The sequence below is a fragment of the Thunnus maccoyii genome, chromosome 10, assembly GCF_910596095.1.
Source record: "Thunnus maccoyii chromosome 10, fThuMac1.1, whole genome shotgun sequence".
In the NCBI taxonomy this organism is placed as follows: domain Eukaryota; kingdom Metazoa; phylum Chordata; class Actinopteri; order Scombriformes; family Scombridae; genus Thunnus; species Thunnus maccoyii.
Window position 1 is genome coordinate 1,855,098 of NC_056542.1, and position 17,599 is coordinate 1,872,696.

Genomic DNA, 17,599 nt, shown 5'->3' on the forward strand with positions numbered 1-17,599 from the left:
ATGTGATGAATGAAGAGTGTTTTTCTCGTGTTCAGGGTGAGGACGGCCTGCAGGGAGTCAAAGGTCATCCAGGACGTAAAGGGAACCGAGGTCGCGGGGTGAGCAACAACAAACAAACCTGTGATATTATTTTTTTATGAATAACTGTGTTTTTTGTTTCATCGGTGAGTTTTGTGTTCTGTTCTGATCGGCTGCAGGGGAACTCAGGCTTGCCGGGAGAATCGGGTGTGCCGGGAGATCCGGGATATCCAGGACACCGGGTGAGTGAGGAAGTTTTTATTATCTTCATCATCAATATTCATCCTTTAAATTTGAATCCCTTCCACCTTAACTCTGAGACTTCAACACAACAACACATGTTATTTTCAAAGTGATTACATGATGTAATTGTGTTTAACTTTTTTTTTTTGCTTGGGTAAGTGTGAATTTGTTTTTTGTTGTATTGATATGTTGCTGTAAATGTAATGAATACTCAATTAAAAAAAGAATAAACAGAAGGTCTTAAAGACACAGTGAAGCTCTAATCCTGTTTCCCTGAGTTAATTATTCAGTTATCTCTTGTTATATGTTAGATATGTGTCAGAAAAATCATTACTGAAGCGCCATAATTCTGGCATTTTCATGCTCCACCTTAACTTTGGTACTTTTATATACTATCTTAAATCCTCCTCTAACTAAAGTGAACAGTCTGACAACTTGGATTTGTTGAAAATTTTTGGTAAATGATCGAAAATCGACTGAATGAAAGAGTCCAAGTTAGTAATGTCTCCTTTTCTTCCATCCAGGGTCCCAGAGGTCCTCCTGGAGGCAAAGGCATGACCGTAAGTCCGCCTTAAATTCACATCACCTGCCGCCGGTAAAGAAAAATATTAAATCTTTCACACAGCATTTATACATACATGCATGTTTTCTGTTGTATCAGGAGTGTCAGCTGATCACCTACATCAGGAACAACTGTGGTAAGTGTGGAGAAGAAACGCTGAACTTTTTTTAAAGAGTCACATTGTTCAGAAGACAAAATGCACTGATCTCATCTATTGTTTCAAAAACTGCAGTTCAACTTTAAATGATATATATTCTCTTCTCTCCACACAGCATGTTCCATCGGTATGTATGTCTTCATTTTCTCACTCAGAACACAGTGAGTCCACAACAAAACTTCTGCTGTTGAGTGAGATCATCACCAAACATCAGATCTTGTTTCAAAACCAGTTTCTTGATTTTAGACAAAGGCAGTTACATAACGTCCTCTTGAGATATAAACTCTTCTTAGAACATATTTAACTTATCAACACCCATTATTCCCCAAACCAAAAAATATCTCCATAGATAAATTGATAATACAAACAATAATATTAACTGGCAGTAGAGTAAAGATAAGCAGGTTTACCAACATACAGTCAAAAGTTAATACATTAAAAATAAGAATAATAATAAGCGAGAAGTCGCTTTGCGTTCTGTCTGAACTTCTGACTGAACTCAGAACTCACCAGAGACTTTAGTTCTTTCTGTTATTTCCATCCAGTCTTTTGGCAAATGCATAAAACTCCAGCATACAACACAAATTATTTGCTCAAGTTGAAACATTTTCAATTCATGACTCCGCGGGTGAATTCATGTCTCCGTGCATCATTAACAAGTAATTGTGCCACATGTAAAATTGGCTTCATGTTCTGTCTGAACACACACCAAGGAGACTTTAGTGTCTGTTGTTTATGTCCAGTTTGCTTTGCACAGTTCGATAATTTGATGGTCTAGTCAGTGGACATTTACAGTTGCTGCTTCAGAGAAACATAAACTGGGATATTTAATAAGCCTGTGGCAATTACCATCAGGAGCACAAACACCATTTACTGAGACTGCAGATGTAAATCAGTTCATCTGATTTACCTAACGTGCTGCTAAATAAGAGCTGACTCTGTTCGGATGTACATTGCTCATGTCTGGAAAGGACTGAAGCGCAAACTTAAGTGTTTTTCTGTTGCCGAATTTCATTCTGCAGACACTGCAAACATGTTTTCATCCCCCAAGAGGAACACTGTATGTGATGAAATATGAGTCAAATATTCTGGTGATGTCAGCTCAACAGAAAGATTAGTGAGAAACAATCAGAAACAGACTTTTGGTAAAAGTTTTAAGCTCCTTTGGCAAGATGGCTTTAGTAAACAGATTATGTAACGGTCAACTTAATAACCATAACCGGCTGCTTCAGTCAAACTATCAAACTGGACTGACTTTAAAAGTCAGGAATAACAGGCAGAAGGGACCTGAGCGAGACAAGAAGGTAAAGTAAGCAACTTAAAAGCTGATGATATGTCAGTATGTGTAAGCAAGTACTTTAACTCTTCTTCGTTGTTTTACAGGTCAGACAGAGTGTCCGGCCTACCCCACTGAGCTGGTGTTCGGCCTGGACATGTCGGAGGATGTGAACCAGAATGCCTTCGAGAGGCAGCGCAAAGCCCTCCTCTCTCTGCTGGAGGACATCGCCATCGCTGAGAGCAACTGTCCGACAGGCGCCCGTGTGGCTGTGGTGGGATACAGCGCCAACACCAAGTACCTGATCCGTTTCCAGGACTACCACCGCAAGACCCAGCTGATTGAATCTGTGAAGAACATCGCCCTGGAGCGCACATCCAACCAGCGCTACCTGGGATCCGCCATGCGCTTCGTGGGTCAGAACGTCTTCAAACGCACCCGGGCAGGAGTTCTGATGAGGAAGGTGGCCGTGTTTTTCTCCAACGGACCATCACAGAATAATGGCGACATTGTTACTGCCGTGATGGAGTACCGGGCCCTCAACATCGTCCCTACAGTCATCTCACTGGGGAACGCTCCTGATGTTAGACGAGCGATTGAGGTGGGTTTATTCATAAACAGAGAGCCGTTTCTGATCGCTCAGTGAGCTCAGGAGCTTTACATCCAAACAACAGAATGAACGATCACTTCAAACTGACCCATGAACCCGTAGCAGTGTAGAAGTCAAATGTGAGGACAGCAGCAGAGGTGTCTCAAGCGTTAATCAGCCAGCATACTCTGTCAGAACCGCTTGTTGGATGGTCGAATAGCTTTGAAAACTTTCCAAAACCAAAAATCCGACATTCACAACCACTTCATCCAGTGATTAGCCAGCAGTGCGGGGGAGAGAAGAGACACTGAACTACTTTCTGAAGATCTTAACATTCTTCACACAACTATTTCTGCCAATTTTCATGCAAAACTATTAATGTCTTCTAGGAGAGAATGTCTGAAAATGTGCAGCATCATCCCCGTGTTTAACAATTATTGCATCTTCCCTTCTCTATGAAGGCTGGCTTTTCACTCCACATCCACATGTGGCCATTTTTTGGACGAGTCATATAAACTCCCTGCTTTCTTCCAAACGAAAAAAATAGTTCTTATGTAAAAATCAGCTGTTCCTTAATATTTGCACTTTCTGGTGGAACTGTTGTGTAGTTAACTGCACAGCTGACAAAGCTAACGTTACCTTGATAATATATAACCAAATTAGATTCATCAGTAAAAGAAGTAAACAAATATGGGTGACATAGTGTCGGACCTGACACTTGATCAAAGGAAGGAACAAAGTCTGATAAATCTTATTTATCTGTGCTGTAGACATCCATTGTTGTCCAAAAACACGTCACTGAGTGTTTTAAGTCTCCAGAGAGTAGTTCTGTGTAAGGCAGACACCACTGAACATGTGCGGGAATGCAGTTCTGTTTACAGCTTCACAAATTTATAATGTAGCACAAAGTCACAAGGTTGTGATCTGTAGCACAACAAGCTAGTGAAGCTGTAAGCGCATGCTCAGTGACGTCTTCCTTACACAGAACTACTCTCTGGAGACTGAAAACATGATGCTGTTATAAGTCTTTGAAGCTGTTTCTAAGCAAACTACCGTGACCAAACTCTTCGTGATGAAGGAACATGTCACCCAGTGTAGCGATGTGGCTCACTGATGTGTTTTTAATAGAGAGATGACCAAACTCACTGCTGACTTGAGCCCAAATTTCCTCAAGCAAAAGTCAGTCAGCTGCTGAGATCATCTTCAGGAGAACATCTGGATCTAGGTTTTTCAGGTGTGATTGGAGGAGTGTGATGATCCAGCTCTTTATGATGACAGTAAATACAAACACAGGTCTTCAAGGCTCATCACGAGTCTGACAGACAGCAAACAGATTGTCATTAACGCTTTGACACTGCAGTCAGTCTCAGTGTTTGTCAATCCAGTGAGCCAGACGGTACTGCTCTCACCAGAGCTCAGACACCCACACTGAACATCTGTGCAGCTCATTTTTCAGTCAAGAAGGTTTCTTGTTTGGCTCTCAAACACATGACTTCATTCCAACTCTCTTTGCGCTTACAGTCCCCTTTTACAGGTAAGATTACATTCACTGCCCACTGCCAGAAATTTGTCTCCAGCATTAAGAGACTGCAGCTGTTCCTGGAAGACATAACTAAAGCCAAGAATCACGTCATCATTACTTAAGAGAGCACGCAGAGTAAACATGTTTGAGCCTGGAGATTTTTATCTTGTGGCTTTATGTGATTGTACCGACACTGTGAAAAATGACAACTGCTGTGCCATCCCAGGTGGACGAAACAGGAAACTCCATCTTCTTATTGCTGGGGAGGGACATGGATGCTGACCTGAGGAAGGCCAAGAACTGTGCTATATGTTACGGTAAGCAGTGAGGCTTGTGCTTGGATTTATATTTATATAAATTTATATTTATATAAATTATGCAGTCAAAAACATTCTAGTAACAATATAGTTTTATAGATTTATTTAAACTAAAAGCCACCATATGTAAGTATTCAGTTTAGTTTCCCCAAGAAAAGACCTTGGAAGGTTTTTAAAAGTCTAGTTATATTACTTGTAAAATGTTTTTGTATGTGTTTGCGGCTGTCGGGAGACGTCCCACTTCTATAAACTCCAAGTGAAACTGGTGCGACATTGGATTGTGCTGCAGGAAGCTGTTTCATCCTTTTCTGTGAAGTTTCAGTCAGCAGCATCAGACCTGCAGCAAACACTGTCGCTGCTGCAGCGACAGTAGAGAGGAAGCTAATCTATTCTCTGTGGACAGGAAGAGAGTTTAGCTAAAACTTAATTAATAATTTCAAATTGTATACATTTGATGCTAAAAAGACTGTAAATGTGGCAGATACCCACTTCACCTGCATAAATGCAAGTTGGATTTAATATTTTAACTGTTTGGTAGGTTTCTGGATGATAACAGTTTCTTGTTTCTTCAGACCCCTGCAGACGTACAGAGGAGTGTGCCTCCATCCAGGAACCAATGCGGCCTCAGGAGGTGAATGTGGACCTGGTGATGGTGGCGGACAGCTCCAGGCTGGTGCAGGCTGACGAGTACGCAGGCATCCAGCAGCTGTTGGGCTCTGTGGTGGAGCAGCTGGCTGTGAGTCCGCAGCCCTCGCGGCCCGGCAACCAGGCCCGAGTAGCTGTAGTCCAGCAGAGCGGCGCTCAGGCTAAGGTGGAGTTTGGCCTGCAGCAGTACAGGGACGACCAGCTGATGAAGACACACCTGGTCCAGAACATGCACCAGCAGGGCGGCTACTCGGCACTGGGACGAACGCTGGAGTACTCCCTGAGGGAGGTGCTGCTGAAGAGCAAAGCGCCCCGCAGGAAGAAGGTAATGCTTACTGTGGTGGGCACCCAGACGGGTTACAAGGATCAGGCAAAGCTGCACTACATCTCCCAGAAGGCCAAGTGTGAGGGGGTGGCCATGTTTGTGGTGACGGTGGGCGACCGCTACAACCGGACGCAAGTGGAGGAGCTGGCCAGTTTCCCTTTACCGCAGCACTTGGTCCATGTTGGGCAGCTGAAGGCCAACGAGCAGGGCTACACCCAGCGCTTCTTCAGAGTCTTCCTCTCCGCCCTCAACAGTAAGAGCAGACAGTTACAGTCATAAAATCACAGGTTGTCTTTAACTTTCTGCAAAGTTTTCTGTCTCCAGATATCATCCAGTTCACAAGGAAGTTAGTTAATACATTTATACATATTGTTTCTTTTTTTTCAATATATATTTTATTATTATTTTCCATTTCCTCAAACTGTGGATACTATAAGCAATGCAGCCCATATATTTCATCACCCCCCCCAGGCCACAAACAAACAACCAAACATAGAAACAAACATGAAAACAAAACAAATAAAAACAAAAACAGCACTTAAATTATATACAACAAGCCAAAATAATGTCTTTACCAAAAGTCTATTACTCTACTCTCAACATCTATTCTATTTTTGCATTTTGCATTTTCTAAATACAAGATAAAATGTGACCAAAAATCACAGAACGTCTTTCTTCATATTGTTTCTAAGCAACAATAAACATGAATGCAGTGGTGGACATTGCTTTTACTCTATTACTTACTGTACTTAAGTAGAATTTTGAGGTATTTGTACTTAACTTGAGTGCTTTAGTTTTATATTAGTTTATGCTTCAACTTCACTACTTTCAGAAGGAAATATTGTACTTTTGCTTCACTACATTTATTTGACAACTACAGTTACTTCATCAGCTTGTAAAGTGTGATGCATTGTTACAGATTAAAACTACCCTGAAAAATATAAAGTAGTTAAAATTAGCTCCACTTTGACCACCTACAACATAAAAAATACTGCTTACACATAAATCCATCATTTAATTTCTATTTTTTTGCCTTATGAGTATTTTTAATTCTAATACCCAGGAATGATTTAAAAAGCAGGACTTCTACTTGTAATGGAGTATTTTTACATTGTGGTGTTGCTACTTTGAGTAAAGTAAATGATCTTTCGACACTGCATGAATGTATTTTTGTGTTGTGTGCTTATTTCAGAGGGAATGAACACGTATCCTCCTCCTTCTTTACAACGGACCTGCAACCAGCTGACAGAACAACAGAGAGAAACGTTTATCATCGACGGGTAACTCACACAGAATTACATACTACCGTGATATTATTTACTATTATTTTATTATTTAACAGCAACTATGTTGATAATTGATGAAGTCATTTTTTGGAAAAAATGCCAAACATTAACTGGTTTCACCTTCTCAAATGTGATTATTTTGAAGGTTATTTAGTCTTATGACAGAAAAAACTAAATATCTTTGGGTTCGGACTGTTGGTCGAATGAAAAAAAAACAATTACAAAACATCAACTAAGGCTCTGAGGAACTGTTAGAGGAATTTTATGGGCAGAACAAGTATGAAAATAATCAATAGTTGCAGCCCTTGTGTGCAGAAATGAAATATACAGTTTTGGTTATATCAGAGGGAAGATTTAGAATCCAGCACAGCCGAGCAGAAATAATGCAGCAGGACTGTAATAGTATGACAATAATATAATGATAACTGATTGTATTTTGGCCGCTGTGCGTCCAGGCAGCAGACGGCGGAGGAGGAGTTGTTCACGGAGGAGGTGGAGGAGAGGTTCCAGGAGCAGACGGGAGTCGTGAGTCAGACGGAGCAGGTAGACGTCACCGAGACTCAGACGGAGCAGGTAGACGTCACCGAGACTCAGACGGAGCAGGTAGACGTCACCGAGACTCCGACGGAGCAGGTGGACATCTACGAGACTCCGACAGAGCAGGTGGACATCTACGAGACTCCGACAGAGCAGGTGGACATCTACGAGACTGACACGGAGCAGGTGGACATCCACGAGACTCAGACGGAGCAGGTGGACATCCACGAGACTCCGACAGAGCAGGTGGACATCTACGAGATTCCGACAGAGCAGGTTGACATCATCAAGATTCCGACAGAGCAGGTGGACATCTTGGATACTCTGACCAGAGGGGACGAAAAGGCTTTCCTTTCAGAAACTACTGTCGACGGTAGCACACACACCACTTTATACACAAATACACACACTCTGTCAGCAGCTGTTGATGAGAGCCGTTATCTTTAGGTAAACTCATAAATAATACATAATCCACCCATCTTCATGCAGATTAATAATACTAATGAGTTTTTAGGGGACAGTTTGCTCCAGCTCTGTTGTGTGACCTGAAAACATGCTGCACACTTACTAAAAATTGTTGATTTGATGCAGAAGTATTTTTTCATGACTTATACAAAAGATGACTAAGGCCTCTAATCTACTGTAGTGCAGTCAGCAGCGTAAATTTGGAGCAGGCTGTCGTTGTCACAGATTGTGTGTTACGTGTGCCAAATTAGGAGAGAAAAACAAACCTTCTCTTTATATATACATATAAAACACCCCAAATATAAATATAGAATAGTAAAGTCAAAGATAACTGGACTTGCTTTAGATTGTTGAAGATGTGTCTTCTCTCATCCGTAAACCTGCTTTGGTTGTTGTTTAACCTGTAGGGTCGAGAACGAGTCTGTCAGGTTACATGTGGGTTGTAAATCCACATTCACATGCAGCAGATCATCTTTCCTAACAATGATCAGATTTTAGAATTATTTGAAACCAATTCATTTCATCTTTTAGAGGCTGCCACTGTTGTCATTGTGTTTCAGAATCAGTTGGATTTTGGATTAAATAATTTTAAATACGAGGACGCCTCTCTGCTTCTCCTTTCATACTTCAAGATTCTTAATTGTTACATCTCATTACACAAGTAGAAGAGAGTAAAAATGTTCGGTTTCAGCTCCTGGACAATGCAGTAAGCAATAATAAGGAAAAATAAGTAATTATTAAAGCTCCAAGCAGCGTTGGTCGGGACCTCGCACTCTGGCCCGTCGGGATCAGATCATTTTGCTTTTTAAAAATGAAGGATATTTCTTACAAGTGTGGTGTGCTTTTATTTTGAAAGTTTGATTGACATGCGTACTGTCAGGTGTGTAGAGACAATAAGTAACTGCAGCTGGACACAGAAAAATACTCATATATTTGAATGGAAAGTGTGAGCGAACCCACACCTTTTTGAACATTTACTGCTTCCACATAGTTTTAGATACAAACTTCATTTGAACTTTAAATGAGTCATGAGACTTTGACCTACAAATCTTGAATTTACATGTTTTTTCCATCTTTTACTGTTTTTGAGATATTAGAGTGTGAGTTTTAAAGTCTTTTCTTGCTTCTCCTGTGATTTTATAATGAGAGTGTATTGCGGAATGTTTCACAGCACTGAGGGAGTGACATCACCAGGAGCAGTTGGAGAGGAGGATTTTAGAGTACGCTTCTTGTGAAATCTCCTCATAAATCCCATTACTTTGGCCAAATCTTACATTAAAAATCATATTTTAGTAGGAAATTTCGCGGCGAATCCATTGATACAGGTTTGAAAGTGGTCAGACTTATAGTTTACACGTCAGAAGCCTCTGTTTGACACAAAGTTCATGCCTCCTCATTGTTTTACATTGTAAGGGTGATGTGGCACTGCAACTTTGAGGACTTATAAAATCCAAATCATTCGAGTAATTACAAAGTTTTTAACAACTTTTTTTCAGCATAGTGTTATTAAGTCATCTATTAAAGTTTGAAGCTGATGCCATTAACGCCCTCGGAGGAGATAGCGTTTGTTCAGGGGCCAAAATTGGGGCAAAGTCTTACTTTGAAAGGCTAATTGCAGACTTCCTGTTAGATTTAGGTCAGGGGTGTCAGTGTATGATTTGTAAGTCTTCATGAGACGAATAATTGAGTTTTGGTTTGATCTCTCTATGACATTCCTACGGGCTGTGGTGGCCATTTTAGTTACATAGGTGGCGCTAGAGAGCACATTTTGGCACTTTGGGGATTCATTTTTACATTTTATCAAATTTTTCACCAAACCTGATATGTGTGCCAAATTTGGTGAGTTTTTGAGCATGCTTAGGTGGTCAAATTTAGGTCTGAACTGGCGTAATAATAAAGAAAGAAACAAACAAACACACGAAAAACAATAGGGTGCTCGCCCTTAGGCGAGGACTACTGTTTTACAGTAGTAAAACCTATTGGGCTCGGTCCCTAAAAATAGCAAAAAGCAATAGAGCAATAAAGAACTACTGCTACTAATAACTACTTGTAAAATGATTATAAACCAGGTAATGTGTATATATGGTGGAGGAATCTTTGTTCTCCAAGAGAAATCTAGGTGTTTATATGACAGTTAAGAAATCAGATGACTGGAGAAAACAAGCTGTAACTTGGATACTGAAGTGAATGTAAATTCACTGAAGGTTGGACGGGGTGTCAGGACAGCACTGGAAGGCTGAAATTATGCAGCCTTAACATTCACTCATATTGTTATTCTGGGTTTTGAGAGCCATGAGACTCAGCAGGAGAGACAGTCTGTGTGCAGGCGGAGAACCAGAAACAATGAGCTGAAAGAGGATGAAAGTGGCAAAGAGCTGCAGAAATGGTGATGATTCTCAGTGAGTTCATAACTGCACCAAACACCTTCACAGATGTTTCTACAGATCATATGGTTTAATAGACAGCACTACAGTTATAAATACTGTATGTACAGACTTAAGCAGAAACATTCAAAAGATGTAAAAAAAAAAAAAAAAAAAAAAAAAATCACAAAAAAGACAAAATCTAGCAATAAATGGAAATATCCTGGTGATACTGTTGCACCAGCAGAGATTAGAGGCCTGAAAGTCTTGCTAGTGATCCAGAGAGGCTGCAGAGGTCATTATTCTAAACAATATAACAGTGCTGGACAGACAGAACAACATACTGATGATTTAACTCTTCTTAAAGCCTCCTCAGCATATTGGGGACAAAAATGTGACAGGAAAAAGCTGCTTTAAGCTTCAGTATTTAGTTTTCTCTCCTAAAGTAATTCTCTAACAGCATAACTTCCTGTTAGCTGAACGCATGCTTCATAACTGTGTCTGAACTGCACAAACTTTTAATCACATCTTTTACGTTGTTTGTCACCTTTGTTTTTTGTATTAACACTTCTTCTACACTGAATGAACTAAACCTGGAACATGTTTGAGATGAGATCTTGTCTACAGGATGCATGTGTTCTCCTGATGCAGCGGCTCTCAACATCATTTACATCTGACAGACTCTCAGTTTTAAAACACAGACTCCCAGTGGACGGGACATCACTTTTTGATTAATTTCACACGTACGAGTTTCATTAAAACAACCAATAAAGCTGTTGCAGAGCCGCTGCCCTGGAGGATTGTTCTTGTTAGTGGTTGTAGTAAATGTGTGTGTTCTGCTTTCAGCCCCGTGTCAGCTGGATGTTGATACTGGCATCCCGTGTACAGACTTTGTCCAACGTTGGTTCTATGACAAAGCCATCGGTGCATGTTCTCCCTTCTGGTATGGTGGTTGCGGTGGTAACGCCAACCGCTTTAGAACGGAAAATGAATGTTTCCGGACATGTGGCACACATAGTAAGTCCTGACTGCACACCAGACCACAAAGCGAAGCAGTCTCTGTCTGTGGACTGCCTACCTTTAATGTTTAATGTCCTTTACTGACACTTTAATTCTTGGTCAGGTTGAATGTTTGTGTCTTGTCCCTTTTATAATGTCTCATAACATACAGTAGCTCTTTATTTTCTTCATCTCAATATCAATATTTGTCACATACACATCAAATACATTCTGTAAATAACAGCAGTGAAATGCTTTCTGTTGTAGCTCGATCCACTGTACAGGGTCATAATATCACAAGGACTGAACTAATAAAACTGAGATCAGAGACAAAATAATTATAAAAGCAGAAATTAACAAAAGGTAACACACAAAAACAAGAAAAGAATAATTCGGTTTACATGGTTAAAGGTAAAATAAAACAAAAAAACAACAAGAGCTCTGGACGTCAAAAAGTAGATTCTGTAAATAGGTTTTAAAACTTTTTTTTCAAGTATTAAAACATATCTAATACACAGCAGCTTTACAGTTTAAGACTTCTTCTTGTACAGTTACTAGCTGGTTTACAGTTGTCAGGTTTCCATCCAAATGTAATGCAAATTTTATTGTTGTGTGAATATTAGCAGACAAACAGTCGGTGTCATTAAACTGTTGCAGAAGAAGAAGACACGACGAGATGACGTCATTAAAAGAGCGACAGTCAAAGCTCAAACGATGGAAAACATGATGGAAATATGATATTTCTGTTAGTTTCATGTATTGATGTGAGGAAGGTTACAGTCCTCATCACGTCACACAGATCTGACGTTTTCAGCTCATCAGTGATGTTTAAGTCACATGATTCATGTCCCTCATCATTTATTTATTCAGTCTGTTTACATTTGATTTTTTTATCCACACAGCTGCTGTTCTCAGACAAGAAGATACAATATGAAAGATATTTAGAGATTTTTTCTGCATTTTTTATGCGCAAATTGAAAAATGTGAATAGAAACAGGTGGATGGAAACACATGAAGTGTTGATTAATAACTGGTACACAAAGGTAATAAAAGTGTAAAACCCTGCTAGCATCCCCTAGAGGCAGTTCTTCTCATTACACGCCAATATACAAAAAAATGCCAGATTTTAGGGTATTTGCCTGTAATTAAGCTTTTACCATTTTAAATATTATAGAGGGCTGGCCTGTCAGATATTACTTAACCTTATTAGAGGTTTCTTTTTTTTACTACATTAATGATATATAATTGAAACTTCAACCTCAGACACTTTAAAATGCCTCAGAAACACATTCATGGGGAGTTTTACATGTTCTGGTCACTGCACTATGACCCATTACATTTTATAGGCTAATAATTGTTGTTAGTTCAGTTCCTGCTTTTATTTAATTCAGTTTAAACTCAGTGTGTGATGATGTAAACTTCTTTTATGAAGCTGCTTCACCACAAACAGCAGCTTAACCGATTTCTCCAGGATAATAGGACACCCAGTAACGCTGCAGTGATGATGATGATGATGATGATGATGATGATGTTGTTGATTAAAAACCTGTAGCTTCTGGCTGACTGTGTCGTCTCTGACAGATCTGAACACCCTGCCGAGGCCGCAGCCGACCAGCTTCGACTCCAGAGGTAAAGATTCACCACTCAGGATCATTTCAGTCATTCCTACAGCTGCAACATGCGCTTCTCAGATGTGATCATTTTCTTCCTTTTTCATCTTACATCACTGTGAGCTGTAGGATATTGTGATGGCAATTTCTCACTATTTTCTAATATTTGATTTGATTTGATTTATTGATTGGGACAGCGTGCAGTTTTAAACATAAATGATGCACTGCACCGGAGTTAGCCTGAAGCTAATTTGCATCCGTAGTCCCCCACAATCAAAACATACAACAGCACAACGACAAACAGTACAAAGCTAAAAAAAAAAAACACACACACACACACAGAACTCACCATACAAAATATATATATTATAGACAAATGGTTCTGATGATCTCTTGTTCTTTATTCAAAAACCTTTATAATTTACAGTACTGTATATAAGAGGAAACACTCCTGAACTCTGCATGGCTCCATGGAGGAGCTAAATCACTATACAGAATGTATTTGTCACAGTCTTGTTGAGCATTTTCTATATCATCCTTTCCATTGTTAGATTGATTTCCTTCCTTCCGGGCAGCCGTTGGTTTCAGTTCATTTACATGAAAGTCAACTTAGACTTCAAGTCTGACTTAAACTGCCAGAACTCTTCCTCAGAGCTGCTCGTTGGATGGTCAAATAGCTTGAGAAACCTCCCCACACCTTTCCAACCATGGATTAGGAAGCCTGTGTGCGGCCATTTTTATAACTGATCCAACATTCACACCCACCTCACAGAACATAAATAGGGTTTGAACAACTATTTCTGTCACTTTTTATACACTATGCAACACTATGAATGTCGAGAGACGGTTTGAAAATATGCGCCTTTATCCCCATATTTAAACAATATGCCTTATTTCCTTCTTCTCTCTCAATAGCCAAGTTTCCATCCAAATTTAGTGCAGATGTTAAACACGTTTCCAGAAAATTAGCAAATAAATTTTGAAATAATCCATGCAAATGTATAAACAGCTTGCGGCACTAATTCCAACCATTAAACCGTTGCAGAAGAAGACACAATGTGATGACATCATTAAAAGAGCGACAGTCAAAGCTCAAACGATGGAAAACATGATGGAAATACGACATTTCTGTCTGTTTCATGTATTCATTTGAGGAATGTTACATACATACTTTTGATTTTTAACCACACAACTACTGTTACACCTCAGACAAGAAGATACAATATTAAAGATATTTAGAGATTCTTCTGAATTTCAGGTGTATGCACAAATTGAAAATATGAATAAAAACAGGTGGATGGAAAACCTTAAGACAGACGACTTTTCACTCCGCCTGAACACAAGTTAGAGAGACTAGATGAGCTCTGGTCTCCTGGACATGAGTTCCCCCAAAACTATGAAAGCCGTCTTTGAGAAACTCTGTTGTTACAGATGTTATGAAGCACACAGAGTTGTGATCATGTGTCTCTGTCCTTCAAAAGTAACCAGCTGAGATGTTAGACTTTTTCCAATTTTTTTCTTGGGTCCAACACATCTCTGACTGACTTGTTCTGTGTGTTTCTTAATGACAGATAACATATCCCATCAGGCCTACAAACACCTGGAGATCCCCAAAGAGGATCTAATGTAGCTGTTGAGAATAACATGTAGTCGACCACAAACCTCAGCTGGAGATGGATATTTGTTATTCATTATTTCTTTGCAGTTCAGTTTTGATTGATGATTTCCACATAAATGACAAAACAAAACAAATAGTTGCCTGGGAGCAAACAATGGATGATGATTGGGAAATGTTAAGCAGGAAAGAGGCCAACTGGGTAAAACAAGCAAAACACCCAGTTTGGATTCTTAAATTCAGACTTCATCACCAAGAAATTCTCAATAAATGAGTCTCTCGTTCCTGTCTTCATCCAGAATCCTGTTTCCTCGGCCAGGACCCCGGCAACTGCCAGAACTACACCATGATGTGGTTCTTCGACACCGTACAGAGCGAATGTTCCCGTTTCTGGTACGGCGGCTGCGGCGGCAACAACAACCGCTTCAAGACGCAGGAGGAGTGTGAAAACCTCTGTGTGACGGAGAGCCGATGAGAAGGATACTGCTGGATTTGTTTTTTTATTTTTTTATTTTTTGGAGAAAACCGCCACTCTTCACCATACATGTATCAGGAAAACATAAGAAAAACACGCATCTTCAAGGAAAAACACAAACACAAAGTGTTGAGTCTGTTCTGGGACAGTTAAACTGTTCACTAGTTTCTGCAAAACAAAAGGCCTTCAGGCCAGTTTAAACTGTCCCAGCAGTGTGAGATTAATTAAAAGGCTTTGAGAAAGAGTTGAGTTTGTTTAGTTTTTTTTCTTGAACACGCGTGTTTTGTTTCCCAGAGAGCACCTTTTGTTTTTAGAGCTCTTTTTTAAAAACCTTCACTGACATTTTACAATAGAAAACTCAAACTGTTGGACGTTGATTCCACCTGACTGACGCTCATCAGAGACTCCAGAGCTGTTACACACTTCTATCAGGATACTTTTTTCCTTTCAGGTGCTATTTTTAATGAAGCCGTTGCGGTCGGAGGAGTTTGTTGAGACTCAAAAATGAATGTATGAAGGAATCACATCAGGTTTGGTAAAAATTCAAGTGTGTTTTTGTAAATGAGCTTGGTATCCACAACATGTCACATTTGGCTGTTTATCCGTTCAGCTGCTGTAAAACAAACAGCGGCTGGATGTTGAAGCGAGTGTAACTCTGCTGATCCTCACAGGTAAAGGTACAAGTTGAAGTCATTCAGTTGCAAATATGTAAATCTTAGAATTTAGAGCTGCAACGATTAGTCAATTAATCGATTAGTTGCCAATTATTAAATTAATCGGCAACTATTCTGATAATTGATTCATCGTTTTGAGTCATTTTTTTGAGTCAGAGGAACATTTCTGACTGCAGCTTCTTAAATGTGAATATTTTCTGGTTTCTTTGGTCTCTATGACAGTAAACTGAGTATTTTTGAGTTGTGGACAAAACAAAACATTTGAAGACGTCATCTTTGGGAAACTGTGATTGACATTTGTCACCATTTTCTGATATTTTAGAAACCAAAACTAATCAATTAATAGAGAAAATAATCAACAGATTAATCAATAATGTAAATGATCATAAGTTGCAGCCTGCTCAGGATTTCAAATGATATTTTTTATGTTTATTTAGGTTTTTTTTTCCAGAGATAATGATATAATTATTTGTTTTTTTTAAAAAATATGAAACTGTTCTCTCATGATCACAACCAGTGGAAACCAAACTGCTGAGTTCATCAGCTCCCGTGTTTAGAAATAAATTGTAATTCAGACACTTGACATCACGTACACACGTTGTTTAACATTATGGGTTTTAAACGAACTACCAGACCCTAAAAATTGTACTTATCTTCCCCAAAAATGTGTTCATTATTAAATACAGCCCTTCTTTGTTGGGCTCTTTTTTCCCCCAAATGATCTTACATGAAAAACATTGAGTCCACATTGAGTCAGCCTTTAAAAAAACATGTACTGCTTCATTTTTTTTTAGCTGCACAGAAGTTCATTCACTCAGGTCATTAAAACAAAATAATTCACATTAGAAACACAGGAAACGAGGCTTCAAGAGTCCCGTCTTAAGGTTGTGCTCCGGCTTTGGATTTGTTTAAAAGCTGATGGATTTGTCTGTACTTTTATTTACTGTTGCTGAGCTGCAGCTTCCGTCCTCACATCTAAGCAAGAACCTATTGAATAAAATATACTTTAAAATACGACCCAGAATTGTCTTTTCATATCATATTTAAGGATCCGACTCAACTCGAGCTGCTGCGGGCACATTGAGGACAATTTTTGAGAGGGACAGATCATCGCTTGTCTTGGGGGAGGGGGGTGGGGTGGGGGTGGGGGATTGGATTGGGAGGGGGGGGGAGGGTATGAATGTGTAATTTCTCCTGTCTGTTCAGTCTCTGATTTATTCCACAAATATAAACACATGCTTGAAGTGGCTCCAGTGGCGAGCTCCAGTTTGAACCTTAAAAGGTCTGAAATGTCTCGAGGCTTTTAAGTCTGTGTCACGTCTGTCTCGCTGTTTGGAAGTGGAATATCACTGTCTGTTTATCAAACCGACCAATGGTGCTTCATGTAAAAAAAAAAAAAAAAAAACAATAATAAAAAATTGAAGAAAACTATGGAGTTCTCGCTGAACGTGTGCTTGCTTGTTCGGGGAGGATTTATGGACGACTGAAAACCAGCAGCTGACTTCTTCTGCTTTGTTGATTTTGTGTCATTTGTATCCTGTTCTGATGTCAGATGTTAAACATGGTCAAAATTCAAAAATTCGAGGTGAACATGTGTTGAAATGCTGCCTGCAAGTCAAAAGTCAGGGTTTCAACCTGCTTGTGAGAGTTTTTTTTACCTTGCTGACAAGCTGACGTCAGCTCGTCACACATGCTCACAAACGGCCGTCAGTTCTGTAGCCTTGGTCGCTCAGGTTGTTGCTAATGACGAGATCACACTACACCATATTTTTGTCTTTCAGGATGGTCACCATGTCAGATTAGGCAATCACAGTGCCATTAATTCTTGCTGTGTCTTGGTCGGGAGACTGGCAACACTACGAGTATGACCCCAACCAATCATCGTTCACGACCTTGCGCAAGTTCATAGGTCGTCAGGGAG

General features: G+C 39.7%; 1 protein-coding gene across 4 annotated transcripts in view; it reads left to right on the top strand.

Moving 5' to 3' along the window:
* Positions 1–15,925, top strand: part of LOC121905978 (collagen alpha-6(VI) chain-like) — an 82,877-nt gene extending 66,952 nt beyond the window's left edge. For 3 of the 4 annotated variants that reach the window (XM_042424596.1, XM_042424595.1, XM_042424598.1), the window contains 13 exons: positions 36–98; positions 198–260; positions 786–821; positions 923–959; positions 1,096–1,107; positions 2,364–2,857; positions 4,594–4,684; positions 5,257–5,907; positions 6,847–6,934; positions 7,396–7,850; positions 11,152–11,322; positions 12,886–12,933; positions 14,829–15,925. In XM_042424596.1, coding sequence (XP_042280530.1) covers positions 36–98; positions 198–260; positions 786–821; positions 923–959; positions 1,096–1,107; positions 2,364–2,857; positions 4,594–4,684; positions 5,257–5,907; positions 6,847–6,934; positions 7,396–7,850; positions 11,152–11,322; positions 12,886–12,933; positions 14,829–15,004 — 2,385 coding nt within the window. In that variant the 3' untranslated portion in view covers positions 15,005–15,925. The remainder of the gene's footprint in view (positions 1–35; positions 99–197; positions 261–785; positions 822–922; positions 960–1,095; positions 1,108–2,363; positions 2,858–4,593; positions 4,685–5,256; positions 5,908–6,846; positions 6,935–7,395; positions 7,851–11,151; positions 11,323–12,885; positions 12,934–14,828) is intronic. The other variant, XM_042424597.1, reaches the window with a different exon arrangement.
* Positions 15,926–17,599: the final 1,674 nt, after the last annotated feature.